The 22,176-nt window shown below is 41.6% G+C and overlaps 1 protein-coding gene across 1 annotated transcript in view; it reads left to right on the forward strand.

Moving 5' to 3' along the window:
- The first annotated feature begins 955 nt into the window (after positions 1-955).
- The window catches only part of PRIM1 (DNA primase subunit 1), a 26,416-nt gene continuing 5,195 nt past the window's right edge, over positions 956-22,176 (forward strand). Inside the window, exons 1-12 of the mRNA XM_040340984.1 lie at positions 956-1,249; positions 6,266-6,423; positions 7,756-7,862; positions 10,523-10,596; positions 11,346-11,482; positions 14,189-14,247; positions 15,398-15,507; positions 15,611-15,699; positions 16,474-16,600; positions 19,632-19,701; positions 21,043-21,134; positions 21,618-21,716. Of these exons, the coding sequence (XP_040196918.1) occupies positions 1,141-1,249; positions 6,266-6,423; positions 7,756-7,862; positions 10,523-10,596; positions 11,346-11,482; positions 14,189-14,247; positions 15,398-15,507; positions 15,611-15,699; positions 16,474-16,600; positions 19,632-19,701; positions 21,043-21,134; positions 21,618-21,716 (1,231 nt within the window). The 5' untranslated portion in view covers positions 956-1,140. The remainder of the gene's footprint in view (positions 1,250-6,265; positions 6,424-7,755; positions 7,863-10,522; positions 10,597-11,345; positions 11,483-14,188; positions 14,248-15,397; positions 15,508-15,610; positions 15,700-16,473; positions 16,601-19,631; positions 19,702-21,042; positions 21,135-21,617; positions 21,717-22,176) is intronic.

The raw sequence follows: 22,176 nt of genomic DNA on the forward strand, positions 1-22,176 counted from the left end.
CCTCAGCGTGCCGCGTCACTGCATGTGATTGACAGCAGCGCCAGCCAATGGCTGCGCTGCTCTCAATCCATCCGCTCTAGCCAATCAGCAGCCAGGCTGAGTGACGAAGAGGATCTCGGGACCGAGCGCGGGACTTTCGAGGGGTCAGGTAAGTAAAACGGAGTCTCGGGGGGGCCAGCAACATTATATGTTTTTTCACCTTAATGCATAGATTGCATTAAGGTGAAAAAAAATTCCTTTACAACTGCTTTAACTATATAAATACAGTTTAGTGCTAAAAATAAGTGTGAAATGCAAGAGTTGGGTGGGTAAAAAAAGATGTCCGCTGCCGTCTTCTGACTGTAGGTTTAGTATGGCTGAGTGTGGGGTGTTGCAAGATGGCCATCAGTCGAAGAATTTGACATGCGGTATCCTGACGTCAGCAATGACGTGCTGCGCATGCGCAGATGATGCAGTACGTGTGGTTTTCTGCAACAGCTGATTCATGTCACAGGAAGTGACGTAGTTCATTATTCTGCCGGGTTTGTCATTTTGTCAGAACACCGGCAGCAGTTTCAGCTGCCCACAGTTAAAATAATTGCCGCCAGACTCAGTGGAGGGATATTTCTGCAGAGTATTTGGCAAGTACAGAATCACAGTATATATAAAATAATATGCAAAGTGATTGGAGGGAGGCTTCAGAATGGCAAAAATGTTTTTATTACAAATTATGTGAGCAGACTGCAGTTCCTGTTTACTACCATTATGAATAATCCAAATACTGTCCATGAATCAGTAATACTGTAGTACTAGTTGATATTGATAATATATACTGTGACAACTGACTACTATACCTCTCCAAGCAGTGACGCCTCAACCCCGCCCACACCACCATCAGGAACACCCCCTGATCCTCCCTCTCCCGCACTCCACCAAGAACACGCCCTGTGACTGTGGCTGAGTTCGGGCCCCTTTTCCGGTGGCGACGGAACGTCATTTCCGTTACCAATTCTGACTGGTCGCCGAATCTGACGAAAAAACGGCGCACTGGTCGCTATGATTATGACGTAGTACTGGGAGAGCGGTGTTGGGATTGGCTCTCCTTTTCCCGCGCACTTTGTGTTGTTGCTGTCAGTCTCCCGGATCGCGCCGTGTCTCCTTATGGATCTTTCCGTGTATGACTCCGCCAGCCTTCCGGACCTGCTGCCGCTCTACTACCGGAGGCTCTTCCCCTTCTTCCAGTACTTCAGATGGCTCAACTACGGGGGCGGTGAGCACATAGCGGCGCCTCTGTCATTGTGTTCTCCATAGACACCTCCGCTGGCTGTTCTCTGTCACTGCTTTCTACATAGGGCTCTGTACTGCAGGGATAGCTGTGCATACAGCGCCACGGATCTTGTTGGCGTTATAGAAGTCAATGTTGTATTTTTCTGCTATCTCTGTATTCATTGATCTAGAATTCAATGTCAGTTAGGTTTCCTGAGTCACAGCAGCTGGAATGGGAGTTGAACATTTTTAAAACATTTTTGCTTAACCACTTAAGCCCCGGACCAATATGCTGGCTAAAGACCCAAGGGGTTTTTACAGTTCGGGACTGCGTCGCTTTAACAGACAATTGCGCGGTCGTGCGACGTGGCTCCCAAACAAAATTGGCGTCCTTTTTTCCCCACAAATAGAGCTTTCTTTTGGTGGTATTTGATCACCTCTGTGGTTTTTATAATTTTTTGCGCTATAAACAAAAATAGAGCGACAATTTTAAAAAAAATGCAATATTTTTTACTTTTTGCTGTAATAAATATCCCCCAAAAACATATATAAAAAAATTTTTTTCCCTCAGTTTAGGCCGATACGTATTCTTCTACCTATTTTTGGTAAAAAAAATCGCAATAATTGTTTATCGGTTGGTTTGCGCAAAATTTATAGCGTTTACAAAATAGGGGATAGTTTTTTTGCATTTTTATTTTTTTTACTAGTAATGGCGGCGATCAGCGTTTTTTTTTTTTTTTTCGTGACTGCGACATTATGGCGGACACTTCGGACAATTTTGACACATTTTTGGGACCATTTTCACAGCAAAAAATGCATTTAAATTGCATTCTTTATTGTGAAAATGACAGTTGCAGTTTGGGAGTTAAACACAGGGGGCGCTGTAACATTTAGGGATCACCTAGTGTGTGTTTACTAGTGTAGGGGGGTGTGGCTGTAGGACTGACACCATCGATCGAGTCTTCCCTATAAAAGGGATCACTCGATCGATGCGCCGCCACAGTGAAGCCATGTTTACACACGGCTCTCCCCGTTCTTCAGCTCCTGGGAACGATCGCGACGGAGCGGCTAAAAACATAGCCGCGCCGTCGTCCCGGATCGCTCCCCGAGCGGACCCGACCTCCGCATGTACCGGGGGGGGTCCCGATCGGACCCCCCACCCACGTCTAGCAGAGGACGTACAGGTACGTGGATGTGCCTGTCCGTGCCATTCTGCCGACGTAAATGTACAGGAGGTCGGGAACTGGTTAAACAACTAAAAAAAAAATCGGAACGTTTCAAAAGTTTTTTTTCTTCGTTTTTGTTATAAAATGTTCCAAATAAGTAATTTTCCTCATTCACTGATGTGTGGCACTGACAGGCAGCATTTGTCAGCACTGATAAGTGTTGTGATTATCAGTGTTAATGTCCCCTGTGTGGATTTGCTGGTTATTGGCTCTCCTTATGCGCTGTCACCATGAGGAGAGGAATGCCGATAACGGCAAATACCGTTTACACTGTGATTCAACACAGCTGGTCACATGGTAAAGAGCCAATTGTGATTGGCTCTTTACCCTGATCTGTGACCAGGGAGTGTGGGAAGCGCTGTCACAGGAGGACGTCCATACACCCTAGGGTTGCACCGATACTAGAATGCTTCACCCAATACCTCAACAGTCAGGGGTGATCAGTGCAGGGGTTGAGGGTGGTTACAATCACTGATCTCCCTGTATAGAGTTATATAAAGCAGCTGACAGCTGCTTCTCCATTCCCCCCCCCCCCTTTGAGTTGGGAGATGGATGCTTGTAACTCACCGCACCGATCACCCCTGACTGTCCTCCAGTCTTCTGCCATGTCCTCTGTGCTCCTCCTCCAGTCCCCCGCCTGTCCCAGATCTGTCAGGGTGGGGAACAGAAGGAGCCGGTAAGGTATGTAATTTACTGGCGCCTTCCTTTTCTGAATGCACTGTCCATTCACATAACTGAGCCTAGTAATCTATATTTACGATGTCTCAGTTTATGAATGGGGAGGAGCCTCTGTCTTCTGTCCATTCATTTTCAGTGCAGCTGAGGCTGCTAAGGGACTGGGGAATCTGTGTCCTTGGTCCCTTTCTCTGTTTCAAAAAGGAGACGTCATCTCACCAAACCAGGGGCTCAGGTTTAAACGGTATTAAACACAAAACTAAAATTTAATACATTGCAGCTTATCAATCGGATGTGGGGGCTGCATTCGATTTAATTTGTTTGGCTTTTTTTTTTGTCTGGTGATCTTGCCAGCAACACATCTCCTCCTATATTGGTGAGACACAACTCTGGAGGAATGAGAACAGGAGGCGCAGCATTGTCAGTTGGGAGGGGGGGGAGTGCAGTGTTGCATGTTTTAGCAGATTTAGATGCAGTAACAAACTGAAACCAAACTCAGACTCGCACTTTATAACCAGTTGCACCAAACATTATTATTTTTTTCCTTTTTGGGATAAAGGTTTTACATAAATAAATGCATTTGAATTACCCCTGCTAGTGTTAAGTGGTTTGTCTTATCCATGTATACTGATGCATTCTGCGGGAGAAACAGACTGGCTGGCTGGATTACCAGATGAACATAGAAGAAAGCCTAGAAAAGAAAACGAAGCTTTCACATCTAAGAATTCGTAAGCTGCAATATCATAAATGTTTTCTTTTTGGTTTAATACTGCTTTAACCACTTCCTGCCCGTAGGACATCCTAAAACATCCTCGACTTCCAGTGGTTGTACCGGGATGATGCCTTCAGCTACAGGGCTGGCGAATCTCTTTGATGTAAAATTTATCCTAGCGGCTAATTAACCACTGGAGTGCTTTTACAAGCCGTGGGAAGGGTTGTCCCCTACCACCGCCTTCGGGTGCCTCTTGGGGCTCTCGCCCCAGCACAAAAGCTGACCGTTCCACCGGCTTACCATAGACGTGATTGGGGACCAGATCTTTCCTGATACTATCTATGGTATTGGAAACCGAAAGCGATGAGCATTTTGTCACTTCCGGGTTCTGTCTTCTGTTTACCACCCATTGCCAACTAGTACAAGCATCTGGGGGGGTTCTGCAGGCACCTGTATCCCCAATTGCTGCAGCGAACTGAGTGGAAGTTTGGACTCCCTCCCCCCAGAACCTTCTGGGACACATCACAGATCCCAGACAGCTGCGGAATGCGCATGCGCAACGAGCAGACAGCTGTTGAACCACAAGCAGTCGCAGCCAGCTGCCCACAGTTGGTATTAGTGATGCACTGAAATGAACGTTCTGGTGCCGAAGCCGAAAATTCAGGATGTGCTTGGCCGAAACTGACATTTAAAAAAAATATTTTTATGAGTGTACTATATTCCAACTTTTTATTTAATATGAATTCTATTGTCGGTCATTATCGGCTTGTTTTTAAAGCGGTGTTAAAAATCCTGCTTGCTGCATTTTTGGTGCATATTTGGTCAGTTAAAAAATGCACCTTTCCATTGAAATGCATTGAAAATGCAGCAGGAACACATCACAAATGCAACCGTGTCACATGACCTATGAAAAACACACAGTAAAATTGCAGCTAAATCTCTTTTTTTGGCAGCCATTATCTGTACTTTTCTTCATCTTCTTTTTTTTTTTTCCGGCACAACCCTATTTTAAGCCAATCATTTTCGATGCATCACTAGTTAGTATGCTGGGGACGGAAGCCTGGTGAAGAAACTGGCCATGTGAGAACATCACTGGATCCTGGGGAAGGCAAATGTCTCATTACAGCCAGCAGCTACAGTTTTTGTAGCCGCTGACTTAATTTATCCAAAAATAACTGAACCACTGCTTTAAAAACCAAAACCAGCCCAACAAGTTAGCTGTGGATAGAATAGGAACCATGAAGCTGTCCATATAGGTTGCAACCACCTGATTGTACAATTTTCTTTTAGATTTGCTAAAATGTAGCTTGAGGTGACACCTATACAATCTATTCAATTGATAGCTAATCGTGCACTTCATCCACTTTTGCCATTCATGTTGAATGTTGTCTCAATGCACCTTGCCTACGTACTTCAATGCACTTGTGTTTCTGCACATCACAGTGCCCATGTGTGCTAAATAATCTGCCCATTGTGATGCACTAAAGTACCAAATCCAGGTACTATGTGATGTAAAAGTCTCAGTCAGGGAAGGTAAAGGAAGTTTTTTACTCTGAGCCAAATCCTCCTTTGTGTCTCACACACTCCCTCTCAGACACTGCAGCTCACAGTGGAAGAGTTTCATTAGCAGAGGCAGTGGTCCGCATTAGGTGTGGCAAGGTGCTGATTGAAAGTCTAGGCTTCTTAATCACCGGTGACTGTTTATAGTCTCATTTATGTTCACTCCATACAACATAACGTTAGTACCACTAGCTGTTTTTTCGGTTCCAAGCTTGTGATCCATGTGAGTTCCATAAGAGAACTGGTCAAACCTCCTCTTCCTTTTGCTGTCGGCAAGAAGCTAAACATGCATCTAGGATTTCACAACTGTACATGCATTATTTATCTCAATGGGAACATTCAAACTCTAGAATAATAAAGACAAACATAAAAAAAAAAACAGGTTACAGATTGATGGAGAACAAATAGGTCAGTGCGTGTAGCTTGTACCACACACATTTCGAGATTGTTATAAGCGAGCCAGAGACGCCATTGGTTTTCTTATTGGATGATCCTACCGTCTTTATCATTTTGTTTGCTTTTAACGTTCAGGAATTTTGGAATGAATGGACATTCCTGAACAAAAAACACTTATACTGTTCGTTTGAGAAAAAAAATTCTGCTCCCTCAAATTTTTCTCTTCACTGTGGTCCAAAACGAATGTCAATTTGACCCATTGACAAAAAATGGAATAATAATTTTATACATAGACCCCCAAAATATCCTGGTAATTTTATGGTATTTTTGGAGGCAGGGGGTCAAAAAGAATAACACTGAAAAACAATGTTTCTACCTACTTTTTTTATTTTTATTTTTATTTTTATTTGGAGACATTGAATAACTTATCTTTTTCTGGGTGTTCTTCCAGTTGTGAAAAACTACTTTCAGCACCGGGAGTTCAGTTTCACCCTGAAAGATGACATATATGTACGATATCAGTCTTTCAACAACCAGAGTGAGCTGGAGAAGGAAATGCAGAAGATGAATCCATACAAAATAGATATTGGAGCAGTATATTCGCACAGGGTGAGCACTCCTATATAGGTTTTTATTTTCTAGTATCTCTATAGTATGTGTTTGTATGTTTATCGTCTTTACATGTTTTACAACTAAAAACATGCATCATTTACACATTGTGCTTTTGGACTTGTGTGTGTGTGTATGTATATATGTATGTATATATATATATATATATATATATATATATATATATATATATAGCCTGAAATTTCATTGTTGCAACTGTTCATGTTAAAATCCTGTGAGGTTCATACATCTAGCTATCATTTTTCATAACATTTGTTGCTAGGACTGGTATCTACTTCTTTTACTTTTTAACCTACACATGCCAAGGACACTCTTGCACATCAGACCCCAATCATTCTAAATGCTGTTTTTTGAAAAATCTGGCATCATAAATGTGTTGTATATTGTTACTGTGTATCTGGTTTAAATAGATATTTGGTACTTGCTGTATTAATACTTGAAACATATTAATATATACATTGTGGGAAGCAAGTGTTTAGACCAGGATCATAGCTGTAGCCATTATCCGTGTTACATTTTTTTTATTTTTTTTTATTAATATATATATATATATATAATTTTTTTTTTTTTTTTTTTCTGCCAATAATTGACTGTCATGTAAAAGTGATCCGAATGGCTTCTTTAGCCACCTGATCACTTTTGCAACACTGTGGAGCCCTTCTTTTCCTTATCTGTAAAGGCTTTTTATAGGCCTATGGAAAATTTTAGGTAAGGTCGTTTATCTAAATGTCACAGGCGTGCAGTTTTGAATCTTAGATCATCTATTTATTCAATGCAACATCTTTTATATTTTACAAAAAATTGGGTATGGTATTGTTTGTGTGCACTAAAATTAATTTAGCTACGGTATATTTTTATTTTTCCCTGAAAATTTTCATTGGATAAATGGCTGTGCAAATATTGTGTGGAAAAAATGGAGACCACCATCATTTTATTCTCCAGGGCCTCTCCTTTCATTCAATCAATCAAAAAAATCAAGCGGGCAACATTAATGGAGAAGTACAGCCAAAGCTTATTTGGCTGTACTTGTCCTATGGATTACAGGAGTGCAATTTGTTTTGCACTCCTGTGACCCGTTTTTAGCAGTTAGCAGGCTGAAGTCCGCTCTCTGACGTCATGATTTCAGTTCAGGCACCTTTCTCAGCCTCTCGGCGAGCTGCTCTACCCCATCCACAGCTCGGCGTACTGTATATATGTATTGGTTCTTCGTTAAAAATCATTTTGTTACACACACACACGCCCAACCACATAATGTAAGTATCTTGACAAGTTTGAATGTATGGAAATATGTTTATGATTTTTTCTCCACAGCCCAGCTTGCACAATTCAGTAAAATCGGGCACATTTCAAGCACAAGAGAAGGAGTTGGTGTTTGATATTGATATGACAGATTATGATGATGTTCGGAGATGCTGCAGGTAAATGCTGTATTCTCTTATTTTCTAAAGCTGGGTACTGCCACAAGTGCAGTAGAATAATTTGCTCTGGCTATTGAAATGAATTGACAATCAAGTGCTAGGTGCGCCTACATCAAAATGTTTGTTTATTTTTTTCCTGCCAAAACTGCTACTGTTTTGTGTGGGGTGTTTTTTTTTTTTTTTTTTTTTTAAACCTCCCCTTCCCTGGGCCAGTTGATAACCTTCCATGGCTTCCAATACCACCTCTATGCTTCCTACACCCAGCTCTATCTCTTCTCCCTGATCCCCTCTCCATGACTTAACCATGGAGCTCAACGGGACAACAATTCAGGGTGCTACATGTAATCCTAGACTCTGACCTCTACTACAGCCCCACATCCAATCACTGGCTGCATCTTGCCGTCTTAACCTCTGCAACGTTTCCAGAACTCGCCCCTGACTAACGATGCCGCTAAACAATTTTTGTTTACTCCTGGCTTATCTCCCACCTTGACTACTGCAACTCCCTCCTCACTAGCATACCTTTTTACACAGGCTAAAACTCGCTTATTCAGGAAAGCTTATCCCACCTCCACCTAAGAACTGTACTTGAGTCACCTCCATCAGATATTCCCCTGCAGATATTGCCTTTTGTACCACTTCTCCCTCCCTAATTGTACTGTCCCCCTCTACATTGTACTGTCCCCCTCTACATTGTAAAGTGCTGCGTAACCTGTTGGCGCTATATAAATCCTGTATAATAATAATAATAATAACAAAAGGCGTTTTTAAAGGCAGAAAAAAAGCCAGATTCCCCTAGATGCAGGAATTAAAAACATCCAGTGTGCGTGAAGCCTTAAAGTGGATGTAAACCCACTCTCATCCTTCTGCCATAGTGCTGATCTATAAGGATTTAGATGCCTCCTGCATGTATCCTTACCTGTCAAATATCTGTTATAAGAACTGAAAAACTGCAGATTCTGTGGGTGGATCTGTTGTCTGGAGCTCGGTGGGTGGAGTCTTGATGTCAGTAGACTCACCGCCCACCTCTACACTCCCCTTGTCAACATGCATTTTCTCCTATGTATTCCTTACACTAAATTCTGCTATGATCACTAACATCCAGTCAAAATCCAGAAAAGTAACCACATGACTTCAGAAAAGTGGGGGGTGGGAATTAAAAAATGCATGCCTCAGACTAGTGCATGAGATATGTAAATAACCTGTCATTCACAGCAAGCGGGAAGAACAGACAAACGTTTTCTCCTGTTTGTCCCTTTATCTCGCTGAAAAAAGATGATTGCTCAGAGCTGGATTAACATTTTGTGGCAAGACTGGGCACAGATGATAGGAAATCTTATACTCTACATTGTGGCAGCAAAAATAAATACATCGGGTTTACATCCACTTTAAGAGCAGATTACCTCTAAATCTCATGGGGTGAGTCACAGTATCGCATAACTAGGGAAGCCCTGTGTTTTTTGAGAAGCCACGTTGTTATGGATGGACTTGCACTCTTTCCAAGTCTTGCTTTGTTGCAGGTCCTATTTTTGCACTTTTATGAAATTCCCTAACCAAACAAAGCTTGTGCAGTTCATGTAAACCCCCCCCCCCCCCCCCCCCTAGTTGTTGAGAATGCATTCTGCCAGTGGATTTAAAAATGTTCAACAAGCTTTACTGATCTTAAAAGCTGTACATGGTTTAGATGCTTTCCAGACTTTTCGTTTCCATAGGATGAGGGTAGAGAACTTCAACTGATCATATACTTGGACCTACGAAGCAATTGCCCCAAATATCCGATTTCACCCAGCCAGTCCACTATTTTGTTAACGCTATAAATTCTGCGCAAACCAATCGATAAACGCTTATTTCGTTTTTTTTTTTTTGTTTTTTTTTTTACCCAAAATATGTAGAAGAAATATGTATCGGCCTAAACTGAGGGAAAAAAATCGTTTTTTTTTATATATATATTTTTGGGGGATATTTATTATAGCAAAAAGTAAAAAATATAGATTTTTTTTCAAAATTGTCGCTCTATTTTTGTTTATAGCGCAAAAAATAAAAACAGCAGAGGTGATCAAATACCACTAAAAGAAAGCTATATTTGTGGGAAAAAAAGGACGCCAATTTTGTTTGGGAGCCACGTTGCACGACCGCGCAATTGTCAGTTAAAGCGCTGCAGTGCCGAATCGCAAAAAGGGGCCTGGTCCTTTATCTGCATATTGGTCCGGGTCTCAAGTGGTTAAAATATGAATCCATTAGTATATATTGATGGGAAAGAATCCAGGAAGGTAGCATTAATCGGGCATGTGATATCAAAGCTCTGGATAGCGAGTGGTGCAATTCCTCCCCCTCTGCTGAGCCAACCTCAACCTGGCATGTGAGAATATGTATCAGGATGGCAAAGTCCTAGATGGTTAAAAAAAAAACTCCTTCCACCACAGAACTGTTTGGTGGGTTTATGGTTAACAGCACTTGATTCTTAGCGCTGCACTGTTTTCACTTTACTCCATGTTTCTGTTTTTAAATTTTATCTAAGAGCTACTTGTACAGGATTTTACCCCTATCATGCTTAATACATTGACACTAGCTGGTATTGTATGTTTATCGCAACAACTATTTGAATTGATTTTTGCTTTAATGACTAGTTGTATGCAGTAACCTGCTTTGTGATGTTCCAGTTCCGCAGATATATGCAACAAGTGCTGGACTCTAATGACCATCGCCATGCGAATACTGGATAGAGCTCTAGCAGGTAAGTAGTGTTGTATGCCGCAAGAGGTTTTACTATAATCGGTAAAAATGCTTTAAGAGTTACGTTTTTGTATTTGTTTTGTTTTTTATATATACAATGCTTCTTGTATCACAGTATAAAAGATGTAACGCTAACGAGTCACATGACATCGAGGAGGGAAAATAGCTAAATGGGCCCAATTTGGAAATTTTCACTTAGGAGTGTACTCATGTTTGTTGCCAGCGGTTTAGAAATTAATGGCTGTATGTTGAGTTATTTTGAGGGGACAGCACATTTACACTGTTATACAAGCTGTACACTCACTACTTTGTAGCAAAGTGTAATTTCTTCAGTTTTGTCTCATAAAAAGATAAAATATTTACAGAACTGTGAGGGGTGTTCTCTCTTTTGTGAGATACTGTAGCTAGGAACTGGAAATCATTAAAAAAAACTCCTTGTTTTCAGGAATATGAGTGCGTGCGCGCATGCATACATGTATGTTGTTGGTCCTGTCCACCATCTTAAACTGTCTCTTCCCATTCTGGTCATGCACTGCTGGATCTTGATCTGCCTTTCACCTGCAGTGGTGTCTGTTTGCCCTATGCTGGCACTGCTCTTAGGTGTATGCTATTTAGAAAGCAAAAGGTTAACAATATGCGGGGTAGAGTAGGAACTGGCCAGAGAGGGATACCTTTTTGATGCAGTTGGTCAGTTTGAAAATGAATTGCATTATATGTTAACCAATTCATATTATTGTTTATTTTTTTTAGATGACTTTGGGTTCCAGCATCGATTGTGGGTTTATTCAGGCAGGAGAGGCGTCCATTGCTGGGTGTGTGATGAGTCTGCCAGGAAGCTCTCCCAAGCTGAAAGATCTGCTGTAGCAGAGTATTTAAGTTTGGTGAAGGTAGAGTATTAATAATCGTCTTTTGTGGCTATCTGTGGCCATGTTTGCAATGCAAAATTAATGTTTCTCATTAGTTGGCTCAAGATGGCCAAAGATCTGAATTGACAGCCAAGTTTGGGGGAAAATTATCTTATTGTACAGGATTTTTATTAGCACCAACACTTTGAGCAGTGCCTGCATGCCTTTTCTATGGAAGATACTTACTGACTAACCACATTCTGGGAAAAAACATTGGTGGTTTGAACCTAGTAAGAATTTTTATCTCTTACAAGAAATGTGGCGCCAGAAGCATTTTTTATTCTTTTTGTTTCTATTCACTAAATGTACATTCAGCCTGGCCAAGCATAAACATTTAGAACTAGGGTGGTTGACTGCTGTTGCCTTTCCTGTGTCCACACGGCAAACACGCTAGAGCAGGGGTAGGCAACCTCGGCCCTCCAGCTGCTTTGAAACTGCAAGACCCTGACAATCACAGGCATGAGTCCTAGAGGCAGAGACCTAATGGGATTTGTAGTTTCACCGCAGCTGGAGTGCCGAGGTTGCCTACCCCTGCGCTAGAGGTTATTTTTAAAATGTTTACCTTAAAGCGGAGTTCCACCCAAAAATGTTACTTCCGCCTTTCGGAACCCTCCAGTGACACATTTGGCAACTTTCAGGGGGGAGGGGGGTGCAGATACCTGTCTAAGACAGGTATTTGCACCCACTTCCAGGCATAGAGTCTACGCTACACCCGCCGCATAGAGTCTGGGTGCTTACCTGGCCTGCCTGCAGTGCAGACCTTTCACAAATTTTATAAAATTTGTTGTATTTTTTAGTTTCAAAATGCACCAAGACCCAGGAATTTTGAGTAGTTAGAATCCTATATTGGGCAAGAATGGGAAATTTCTCTCCCAAAACTCCATTAACTGGTGCTCCTCAGTTCCCAGGCCTTTACAGGTGTTAAGAGGGAATGTTACACCATGGTAAACGTGTACCTGTTCCAACTTTTTGGAGATGTGTTGCTGCTATCCGTTTTCAAAATTAACTTATTTTTTTTCTTAAAATGGTACATTTGCTCAGTTTAAACATTTGATGTAATACAATAAAAATACATTCTGTTTATAGGTGCCTTTCAGAGCACCCAAGGTGACCTTACAAGAATAGCAACAGAATATGGGTTTATGAGATTTGCAAATCATTCTGATTTTATGTAGATTTTACACAGCGTCCCCTCTTTTTTGGAATTGGGGGTGTAACTACACACTATGCAAACAAGGCTTTTACAAGCAAATGCACATTGATGCAAATGTTTACATCATTTGAATGTACTTTGTATGTTTGACAGTCCTGAGACAAATGAAGATATTGGCGATTTTACAACCGTTGGACCCCTTTCACACTGGGGCTGTGGCCAAGTTTTGTGTAAAGTGCCGCTAGTTTTAGCTCCCGTTTTGCTGCGCTTTCAAAACGCATTTCAGGTGCTACCCATTTATCCCAATGGGCAGGACATTTGGGAGCGCTAAATACAGCGCTCCCAACCCAGTGTGAAAGGGGTCTTAACTCCTTTACCTCCCTGGGGAAATAAAAGGTTATATTTTGTCTCCACCCTCACTATCACTTTTTTTTGGACAGCTTGGTAGAGGTTGGCCGATTTATATCTGCTGATATTTGACTTTTTTAAAGAAATCGGCATCATACGATTTATTATGCAGATTTGGCCGATTACTGACTCCACCGTGCCAGTCGACCCATGAGTGTTACTACTCCCTTCCCATACTTCATTGGCAGAGCGGCGCTTGACGCTTTCCAGAGCCGCTCAGTGTGTGAAACTGATGTATATAACTGAATGCAGAGAGGATGGGGAGCTGTCAGAATTCAGCATTGATGTTGGGGGTGGGACCGAGCAGCTATCGAACACCAGCCAATAGTAGGGGTTCTGTGTGGGCTGATGTGTATGTGGCCCCGCCCCCTTAAGTGGCCCAATCATTAGCTGGTGTTTGATAGCTGCAGGGTTCTGCCCACCCCTGACATCTCCGCTGAAGTTTAATCCATTTACTAAAGAGTATTTTTTGTGGTGCAGGATATTTGTGTGTGTTTTTGCAGAGAGGCTAGCGCACTCACAGGGGTGCAGGGTGAGGGGCCTGGCGCCACTCGTAAGTAAACAGACTCGCTCACCACTGTGAATAAACAAACGATCGGTGCTGCTGGGCTGTCATACATGCCACTGGCCCAGCATTGTTGATCGTTCTGTATGTGTAAAAAACAGCCATAGATAGAAATTCAGTGCTGACTGATCTTTTACTAATATGAATAAATGACCAGCACTGCCTGTTCATTCGTAATGGTAAAGATCACTCAGAGCTCACCTCTGTGTTCTGTCTGAGGCTGCTTTTACACCTAACAGGGCACCGGCACATACTTTACACAAAGCTGCAGCGCTGAGTGATATTTTATCATTATGAATGAACAAAGATCACTGCTTGTTCATAATGGTGGTAGTATACTCAGCTGAAAGAGGGGACAGGGGGGCTCTGTGCTGCCTGTCCCTCCCCCCCCCCCAGGAATGCCACTTCTATTGGTCCTTAAAATTGGATAGAGCTAAAGCCAGCATTAAGAGGTGCATTTAGGAGACAACTGGGCCATCGATCAAACAAAGATCAAGTGACATTTTATTTTAAATTCAAAGAAACTGCTAATTTTAGCTGCTTGTGACTATTCTTTTTCTAGGGAGGGGTAGAGGCCATAAAGAAAGTCCAGCTCTCCGATCCCATTCACCCATTTATAAGGTATGTTTAACTAGTTATTGATGCTGCCATTTGGTTTACTGTCTGGTTTTTCTCCCTCCCCATTGGGCATCACCCTCTTGGTGACTGGCTCGGATAATTTCTGTCAGTTTTTTAATTGGCCTGCGTTCACACTAATGCGAACACAAACATCACATGTGATTCACACCGCATTGCTGTGTCGATCACATGCCATACAATCCGATCTGGAGGTGTCATTAACTTGTATTGGCACCCACAGTGGTTTGCAGAGGGCAGTGTGAACTGCCTGCTTGGGAGATGCAATACGGGGACCAGCACTGGAATCGCACTGGTTTCCATATCACATGTGCTGGGCTAAAAATGTGGCCCTGGACTTCCAGACCGGCCCACTTTAATTTTGCAAAAACAGTATCCTGTGCATTTGTGCAAGACCATATGTATGATGGCAGTGGCATTAGCATGTGTTTGGGATGATTATCTGCATGATCTCCTTGATGGATATCCTGAAGTCTTGTAGCATGGTAAAGGTGGCATGGGTGGTTACCCTAACTTTTCGTAGCACTGGTGTGTGAGGAGGATGACAATGTGTTTGGCAGGCACCCTTAGATCTTTTAGCATCGGCATGTGATAAGGATGGTAATGGTAGATAACCTAACATCTTGAAGCATTGCCATGTGCTGAGGATGATCAATGTGTATGATAACACTGGTAGGAACCCTAAAGTCTTGTAGCATTGGCATGTGATAAGGATGGCAGTGGTAGGTATCCCAGGGTCTGGTAGCATTGCCATGTTAAATAGGTAGCCCAATGCCTTGTAGCTTCGCTGTGTGGTAAGGGTGGCAATGCTAGGTACCTGTAGCTGGTCTTGCCTAAGTTGCAAAATGGTAAAGATCTGCAGTGCCAGTGCTAGACTTTGTTCAGGTCCACTTTAAAGTGCATGTATATCTAAAGCCAAACTTTCATTATTATTTTGTTTATTTATTTTTTTATTGTATTTCAGCTTTTCATGTATTTTCAAATAGGTGGGCAATAATGCTTTAACCCATTAATGAAAACCTTATAAAACTATCAGATTTTTGTTAGCAGGTGCTAATTTAATGGTACCATGCAAAGAGTCTCTAGAAACTGAACACAATGTTTCACTTTATAAAATACTAGTTCTGTCTTTTAGGAAATCCATCATGGTGGTGGAGAAATATTTTGAACAATATGCTTTGGTGGGTCAAGACATTCTGGAGAATAAGCAGAACTGGGAAAAGGTGTTGGCACTTGTTCCAGAAGATATCCTTTTTTTTTTTTATTTATTTTTTTTGACCAGTCCTTTATTGTACGATGTGTGTTGATGTGAAAAAAATCTGTTTAAATCCTTAACCAATGAGATCACCAGTCCGAGAGGCTTTGCAGAAAGATTTCCAGAAAGCACGTACTTCAGTTGAGCGATGGGAGAAGCTAAAGAAAAGTTTAAACTCAATGGTGTGTAACAGAAATGCAGGAAAATGCACTTGCTTTTCAAATTGACCCTTTTATTCAGACGTGAGGGATGTCCTGCTTTGACAGTTGTCATTGGAACAGGAGGTGGGAGAAAATCTTTTAAAGGGGGACACCGGAACAATGACAACTTTAAATGTTTACATTTCCCCAGGGACAGTAACAGGAAACAGGGCAGTAGTTAAAGGGGTTGTAAACCCTTGCTGTTTTTCACCTAAATGTAATTTTATGCATTAAAGTAGAAAACCTTTAGTGCAGCAGCCCCCCATTTTACTTGGCTGAGCCCAGTCTTTTCTACGACGGGAATGAGCACACCAGCTCCAGCCAGTGTCTCAGATCCTCATTGGATAGATTGATAACAGCAGGAACCATTGGAGCCGGAGGGTGGAGCCAAGTCCTGTTGTCTCTGTCAATAGACGCAGCAGCAGGACATCGGAGTGTGCCTGCACGAGTGCCCCGAGGGAGAGCGTTTCTCCAATGGGGCACTCAAGAAGAGGAGGAGCCAGGAGCACTGCTGAGGAACCCCAGAAAAGGAGGATAGGTGCCACACTGTGCAAAACCAATTGCAGAGGCAGTAAGTAGAACGTTTGTTTAAAAAAAAAAACACAAAGGTTTAGTTATCCTTTTTAAGGCTTATATGCTGAAATTAATGAGGTGTTTGCAAATTAAGTTGGTATGATGTGCTCTCGGGTTGATAAGTTCACAGTGTATTGGAACTGCATATACTGAAACATTTATGTCTGCTCTTCCATCTTACAGGATCCTAAGCAAAGATATGCTTCGAAGGAAGTTATGTTACAGTACTGCTATCCTCGATTGGATGTAAATGTCAGCAAAGGTGTTAATCACTTATTAAAGAGCCCTTTCAGCGTTCACCCTAAAACAGGTAATTGAACATGGTGCAAATGATGTGCTTCAGCATAAATTAGTACACCCCTTTGAAAAGTACGATTTTAAGTAATAGCTCAATGAACACAAGTTTTCCAAAATTTTGGCAAAACTGAGTTTTTATAGAACATTTTGTTTAGCTCAAGGTTAATAATATAACTTGAATTACAAAAAAAATTCAGTTTTACTCAAATTTGTTGATCCAAAAATGAATTCACCCCACAACAAAAACGACTACGTTTTTGTATGACTTCCATGATTTCTAAGGACAGCCCCAAGTCTTCTAGGCATGCAATGAACAAGTTGGCAACATATTGCAACATCTATCTTTTTCCATTCTTCAAGAACGACCTCTTTTAAAGGCTAGATGGAGGGTGATGCTCAACTGCTCTCTTTAGAATTCCCCATCTGAGTTCAGATCAGGAGACATACTTGGCCACTGAATCACTTTCAACCTGTTTTTTCAGAAATGCAACAGTGGCCTTAGTTGTGCGTTTTGGATCATTGCCATGTTGGAAAAGTGCATGACGACCAAGGGCACGAAGTGATGGTAGCATCGTCTCTTTCAATATACTGTAGAGCAGTATATCTGTGAATTCATGATACCATCGTCGAAATGCAGCTCCCCGATAACAGCAGCACTCATGCAGCCCCACAGAAGGACATCACCTTTGCAACGCCATATCGTTTTAAAACCATCCATTCCAAAAACATTTATGTTGGAGTCCCAGTAGTCTTCTTTTTTTTTTTTTTTTTTTTTTTAAGCATGTACCCTGGCAAATGATAGGCAGGCTTTTTTGTGCGTGGGCTTTAGGAGAAGCCTCCTTCATTGACGACACCCATGCATGCCATTCCCCTGCCGTGTATGTCGTATTGTGTCACGGGAAACAATCACCCTACTTTGGCTTTCTACTTCTTTAGCCAACTGCAGTGAACTTGCATGGCGATTTTTCTTCAATGTTTCATCAGAAGGCGCTCCTGACGACGTGTTAACTTCCGTGGCTGGCCTGAATGTCTCTATGTAGATGGTTGCAGTTCCATCTTTGTTAAATTTTTGTATCACTTTTGCTACAGTATTCTGGCAAGTAAAGCGTTGCTGATCATCTTGTAGCCTTCACCTTTCTTGCCCCTGCGACATTTCTCTTCCATTTTTTTTTTTTTGTTAAGCAACGCCCTTTTATAGTCAACTGTCTGCTGGACACCTGTTTAATTAATAATTAGACCTGTTGTTAAATTCTTGTTAATTAGGATTTTGTTGTCTAAAATTTATAGATTTTCTCATAAGACTTTCATTGGGGTGTATTCATTTCTGCAATGGCCTTGAATGATTTTGTTAAGAAAAATACTTTGTGTGTGCAAATTAACAAATCTGGGTTGCAATCAATGGCCCACTGTATTTTTTGTAATATAGTGTATCTAAGAAAATCTTGATTTTGAAAGGAAACCTTTTTCTGACCAATCTGATGGGGTGTACTCATTTATGCTGAGCATGTATATTCATTATTAACCACAGTGCGGCCCAGCTGCGCAAAATGACTTACCTATACATCGTCTTGTGGACTCTATCGCTTCACACAGGCAGAACGGGGATCTGCCTCTGTAAACAAGGTGGATCCCTGTTCTGATGGAAAAACACTGAGATCGGCTGTTCCTAGTAATCGGAAACGGCACTCTGTGTTGTCCCAGTGAGTAGTAGTAGTAAACAATGTAGAAGAATACATATTGGCCTAAACTGATAAAAACGTTCTGCCTCTCCTGGGAACTATCACGGGAGACCAGCGGGCGATCGTGTCTCCAGCGTCACGTGCCCTTCAGTGTCTGTATTACATCAGGTGTCTGAGAAAGGTCAAAAATCTGTTCTCTCAGAACCACCGGAAAGTTCTGGTTCAATCTCTTGTCAACTCCCAGATTGACTTCAACAACATTGTGTATCTGGGCATGCCTTTAAAGTGGCTGAAGAAAATTCAGCTTGTACAGAACCAGGCTGCCAGACTAATCACCAACCTAAACAGGCGGGAGCATATTACCCCTACCCTGCGATCACTGCACTGGCTCACTGTGGTGTGGTAGATCGCGTTGAGTTTAAGGCTCTTTGTCTCGCCTATCGTGCTTATCATGGGATAGGCCCGCAATATCTGAATTCCTTGATAACGCGATATGCTCCGGCACGAGCACTCAGATCATTAACAGCTGGTCTTGTCACTTGTCCATCTGCCCGTTTGCTTACTTTTGGGGGCAGGGGCTTCTCTGTGAGAGCTACGGCTCTATGGAACAATCTCCCTGCTTCCATTCGGTCACTCCCTTCTATTATGGCCTTTTGTAAAAAGCTAAAAACCTGGCTTTTTGAGAAAAAGTATGCCGAGTTATGTTCTCTCTGGTGTTTTCTGTTGATCTGTTTCTCAGTCTTTCTTGCTCTTCTCTCTTCTTTCTTTTCTATTTCCTTCACTCCCTGTTTTTATTTATCTATCTTCAGTTATGCTTCTTGCGCTTAGACACTGCCCTGACAGACCAGTATTTGGCGCACTATAAATCTATTAAATCAATCAATTGCACAAAATTAAAAAAAGGTACATTGTTACGCGCAATAGAGCCAAGTGGTTAAATGGCCTTTTCGGCTGAAAAGTGATATTTTATTTATATGTGGGACTTTGTGGACTGAGCCAGCCTTCTGGCTTCAAATATGTCTTAAATATTCAAGCAGTAAGATCTTCATTTTATAACTACTGATTCTGTTTCTATACTTTTTTTATTTTATTTTTTGCATGTTTCAGTATCACCTGTTGGATTCACTATAATTTTAAAATATGAAATCCAACAGGAGTGGACTGTAGTAGGTGTGCAAACATGGGAACATGCTCAGAAGATCTTGCTAACAGTGTCCCCAAGAGATACTGAAACTGTCATGTAGTGACTTACAAGCACTGATATATACATTTTGGGTGTGCTGCTGTAAAAAAATTGAAATATTTGATTTGTCTTTCCTGTTGAGCATTTTTTTTTTTTTTTTTTGCCTCGTATTTGTTTTTCAGGAAGAATTTCTGTACCAATAGATTTCAAGAAGCTGGAACAGTTTGATCCATTTGCAGTTCCAACAATAAGGTAGGCAACAGTTGTCCCAAACTCTTCTCTTGCACGATCTGTTCATTTTTGCTCCATCTCTTCAGGGTCTGTAAAGCTGTGGAGTAAGAAAACGATACAAATCACCAAAAAGTCTCAATGACCCTTATTTTAACATTTTATCTCCTATCTAATTAAAACTGTAAACCATTTTACAAAAGATTCCTATCATAGGATTAGTATTGGCAATAAAACCCAGAAATGTCATGCAGCTAAATTCTGGCACCAAAAAATTTGCCTAAGGCTACTTTCACACTGAGGCGTTTTGCAGGCACTATAGAGCTAAGAATAGCGCCCTGAAAGAGCCTCTCCTTTCACTCCAGTGTGAAAGCCCCAGAGGGCTTTCACATTGGAGCGGTTCGCTGGCAGGATTTCCAAAAAAAGTCCTGCCAGCCGCATCTTAGAGGCGCTGTAGGAGCAGTGTATACACCGCTCCTAAAGCGCACCTGCCCATTTAAATCAATGGGCAGCGGAGCTTTGCAGGTGGTTTTAACCCTTTTTTTTCGGCCACTAGCGGGGATTAAAAGCGCCCCGTTAGTGGCCGATATCGCTGTAAAAACAACGGTAAAGCGCCGCTATAAATTGCGCCGATTTACCACCGACGGCGCAACGCCCCAGTGTGAAGGTAGCCTTAATGAAATGATTGCCACTTTGACTAGGATGCAGTTGGTTTCTGGGATTGGAGAGCAAAACCAAACACTACTTAAAGTGGAGTATGCTAGTATTTTTTTATTTTTTTTTCGTACATACCGTTATATTGTCACCCCCCCCCCCACGCTTCCGGGTTCTGATTCCTGCGGACTGGGCGTTCCTATTCAGGAGGTAGATGATTGATGTCTGGTGAAAAACTTCCCAAGGCGCGTCGCCAGTTTTCCGTAAATAGCCGACCTGCGAGTCGACTCTATACGGCGCCTGCGCCCGCCGTGTATAGCTAACTGCGCAGGCGCCATATAGAGCCGATTCGCAGGTCGGCTATTTACGGAAAACTGGTGACGCACCTTGGGAAGTTTTTCACCAGACGTCGATCATCTACCTCCTGAATAGGAACGCCCAGTCCCGCGGGAATCAGAACCCTGGGGGGGGGGGGGCGGAATGACAATATAACGGTATGTACGTAACAAAAAAAAAAATACCAGCATACTGTTCATGTTGGTAGTATGCTGGATGTAATGTTGGATAATTTTTTTAGGGTGAACCTCCACTTTAACTTGTTTTTTTGGTTGTTAATTTTTAACAAGCTTCTGGTATACAAAGTTACTGTACAAGTAGTTTAAGTAAAACATAACTTTTTTTTTTTTTTTTTTTTCCGCCTCCTGATTTTAGCTTCCTATGCAGTGAGTTGGACAATGTGAATGTAAAAGAGGATCATGAAAAACCTGATGATGAAGACCCAGAAGTTAAACGCAAAACAAGAGGTAACCTAAAGAAATTATCCTGAAAAAACAGAAGCATTACAAGGAATTGAACCTCATTCATTTGAAAATAACCTCCTTGTTTGAAAACTTGAACCATTGTTTGAATACTTCCTAAACATGTGTAATTCTCCCAAATTCAGTTACATTATTGTAAATATATACGGTAGGTAGCTATCATTTTGCATTATACAAATATATGCATCTGGCAATCCATAGAAATTGTATAGAAAGTATATGATAAAATATATTTAACTTTCCATCCCGAATTTTTGATTCAGATAAACTTTGGTATTCCCATTGGAGAGATCTTTCTCACTTCCTGTTGGGGGAAGGAAATGAAAATACGTTTTGGCTGGACCTGGGCTTTAAAGGAAAATTACATTAGCTTCTCACGTGACCCATATTTTTCATCATTAGATGGGGCTTGCACTTTTGATTGGTTGGTTTTTTTATTTTTTGTAAAAATTTGTTTGTTTTTATTAGATTATAAAAGAACAAGTCTTGCTCCATATGTGAAGGTGTTTGAACAGTTTCTTGATAAACTCGATCAGTCACGAAAAGGTGAACTACTGCTGAAAAGCGGTAAGTGAAAACGGCTCCTGTACGACTTGCTAAGTCAGGGAAAATGTCAATTTTCAAGTTTATGCAGTCTAAAACTAGATACATAATGTTATTTTATATCTGTCTCCAGTATTTAACATGCAAATATACAGTGGGAAGAAAAGGTATGCAAACCTCTTGGAATTGTACTTCTGCAGTAATTTTTGCCATAAAATGTGATCTGATCATCCAACATCTAAAGCCTCGTACACACAAATTGTGTGATGACAGGCTGTTGGCGGAAATCCGAACCGTTTGTACGCTCCATCGGACAATTGTCAGATTTTCCGCTGACAAATATTGGATGGCAGGCTTTAAAATTTTCTGTGGACAATGGTCTGTTGTCGGATTTTCCGAGCGTGTGTACACAAGTCCGTCGGACAATAGTCCAAAGTACAAACACGCATGTTCAGAATCAATGCTCACCAAACACGACATTTGC

The sequence above is a fragment of the Rana temporaria genome, chromosome 2, assembly GCF_905171775.1.
Source record: "Rana temporaria chromosome 2, aRanTem1.1, whole genome shotgun sequence".
In the NCBI taxonomy this organism is placed as follows: domain Eukaryota; kingdom Metazoa; phylum Chordata; class Amphibia; order Anura; family Ranidae; genus Rana; species Rana temporaria.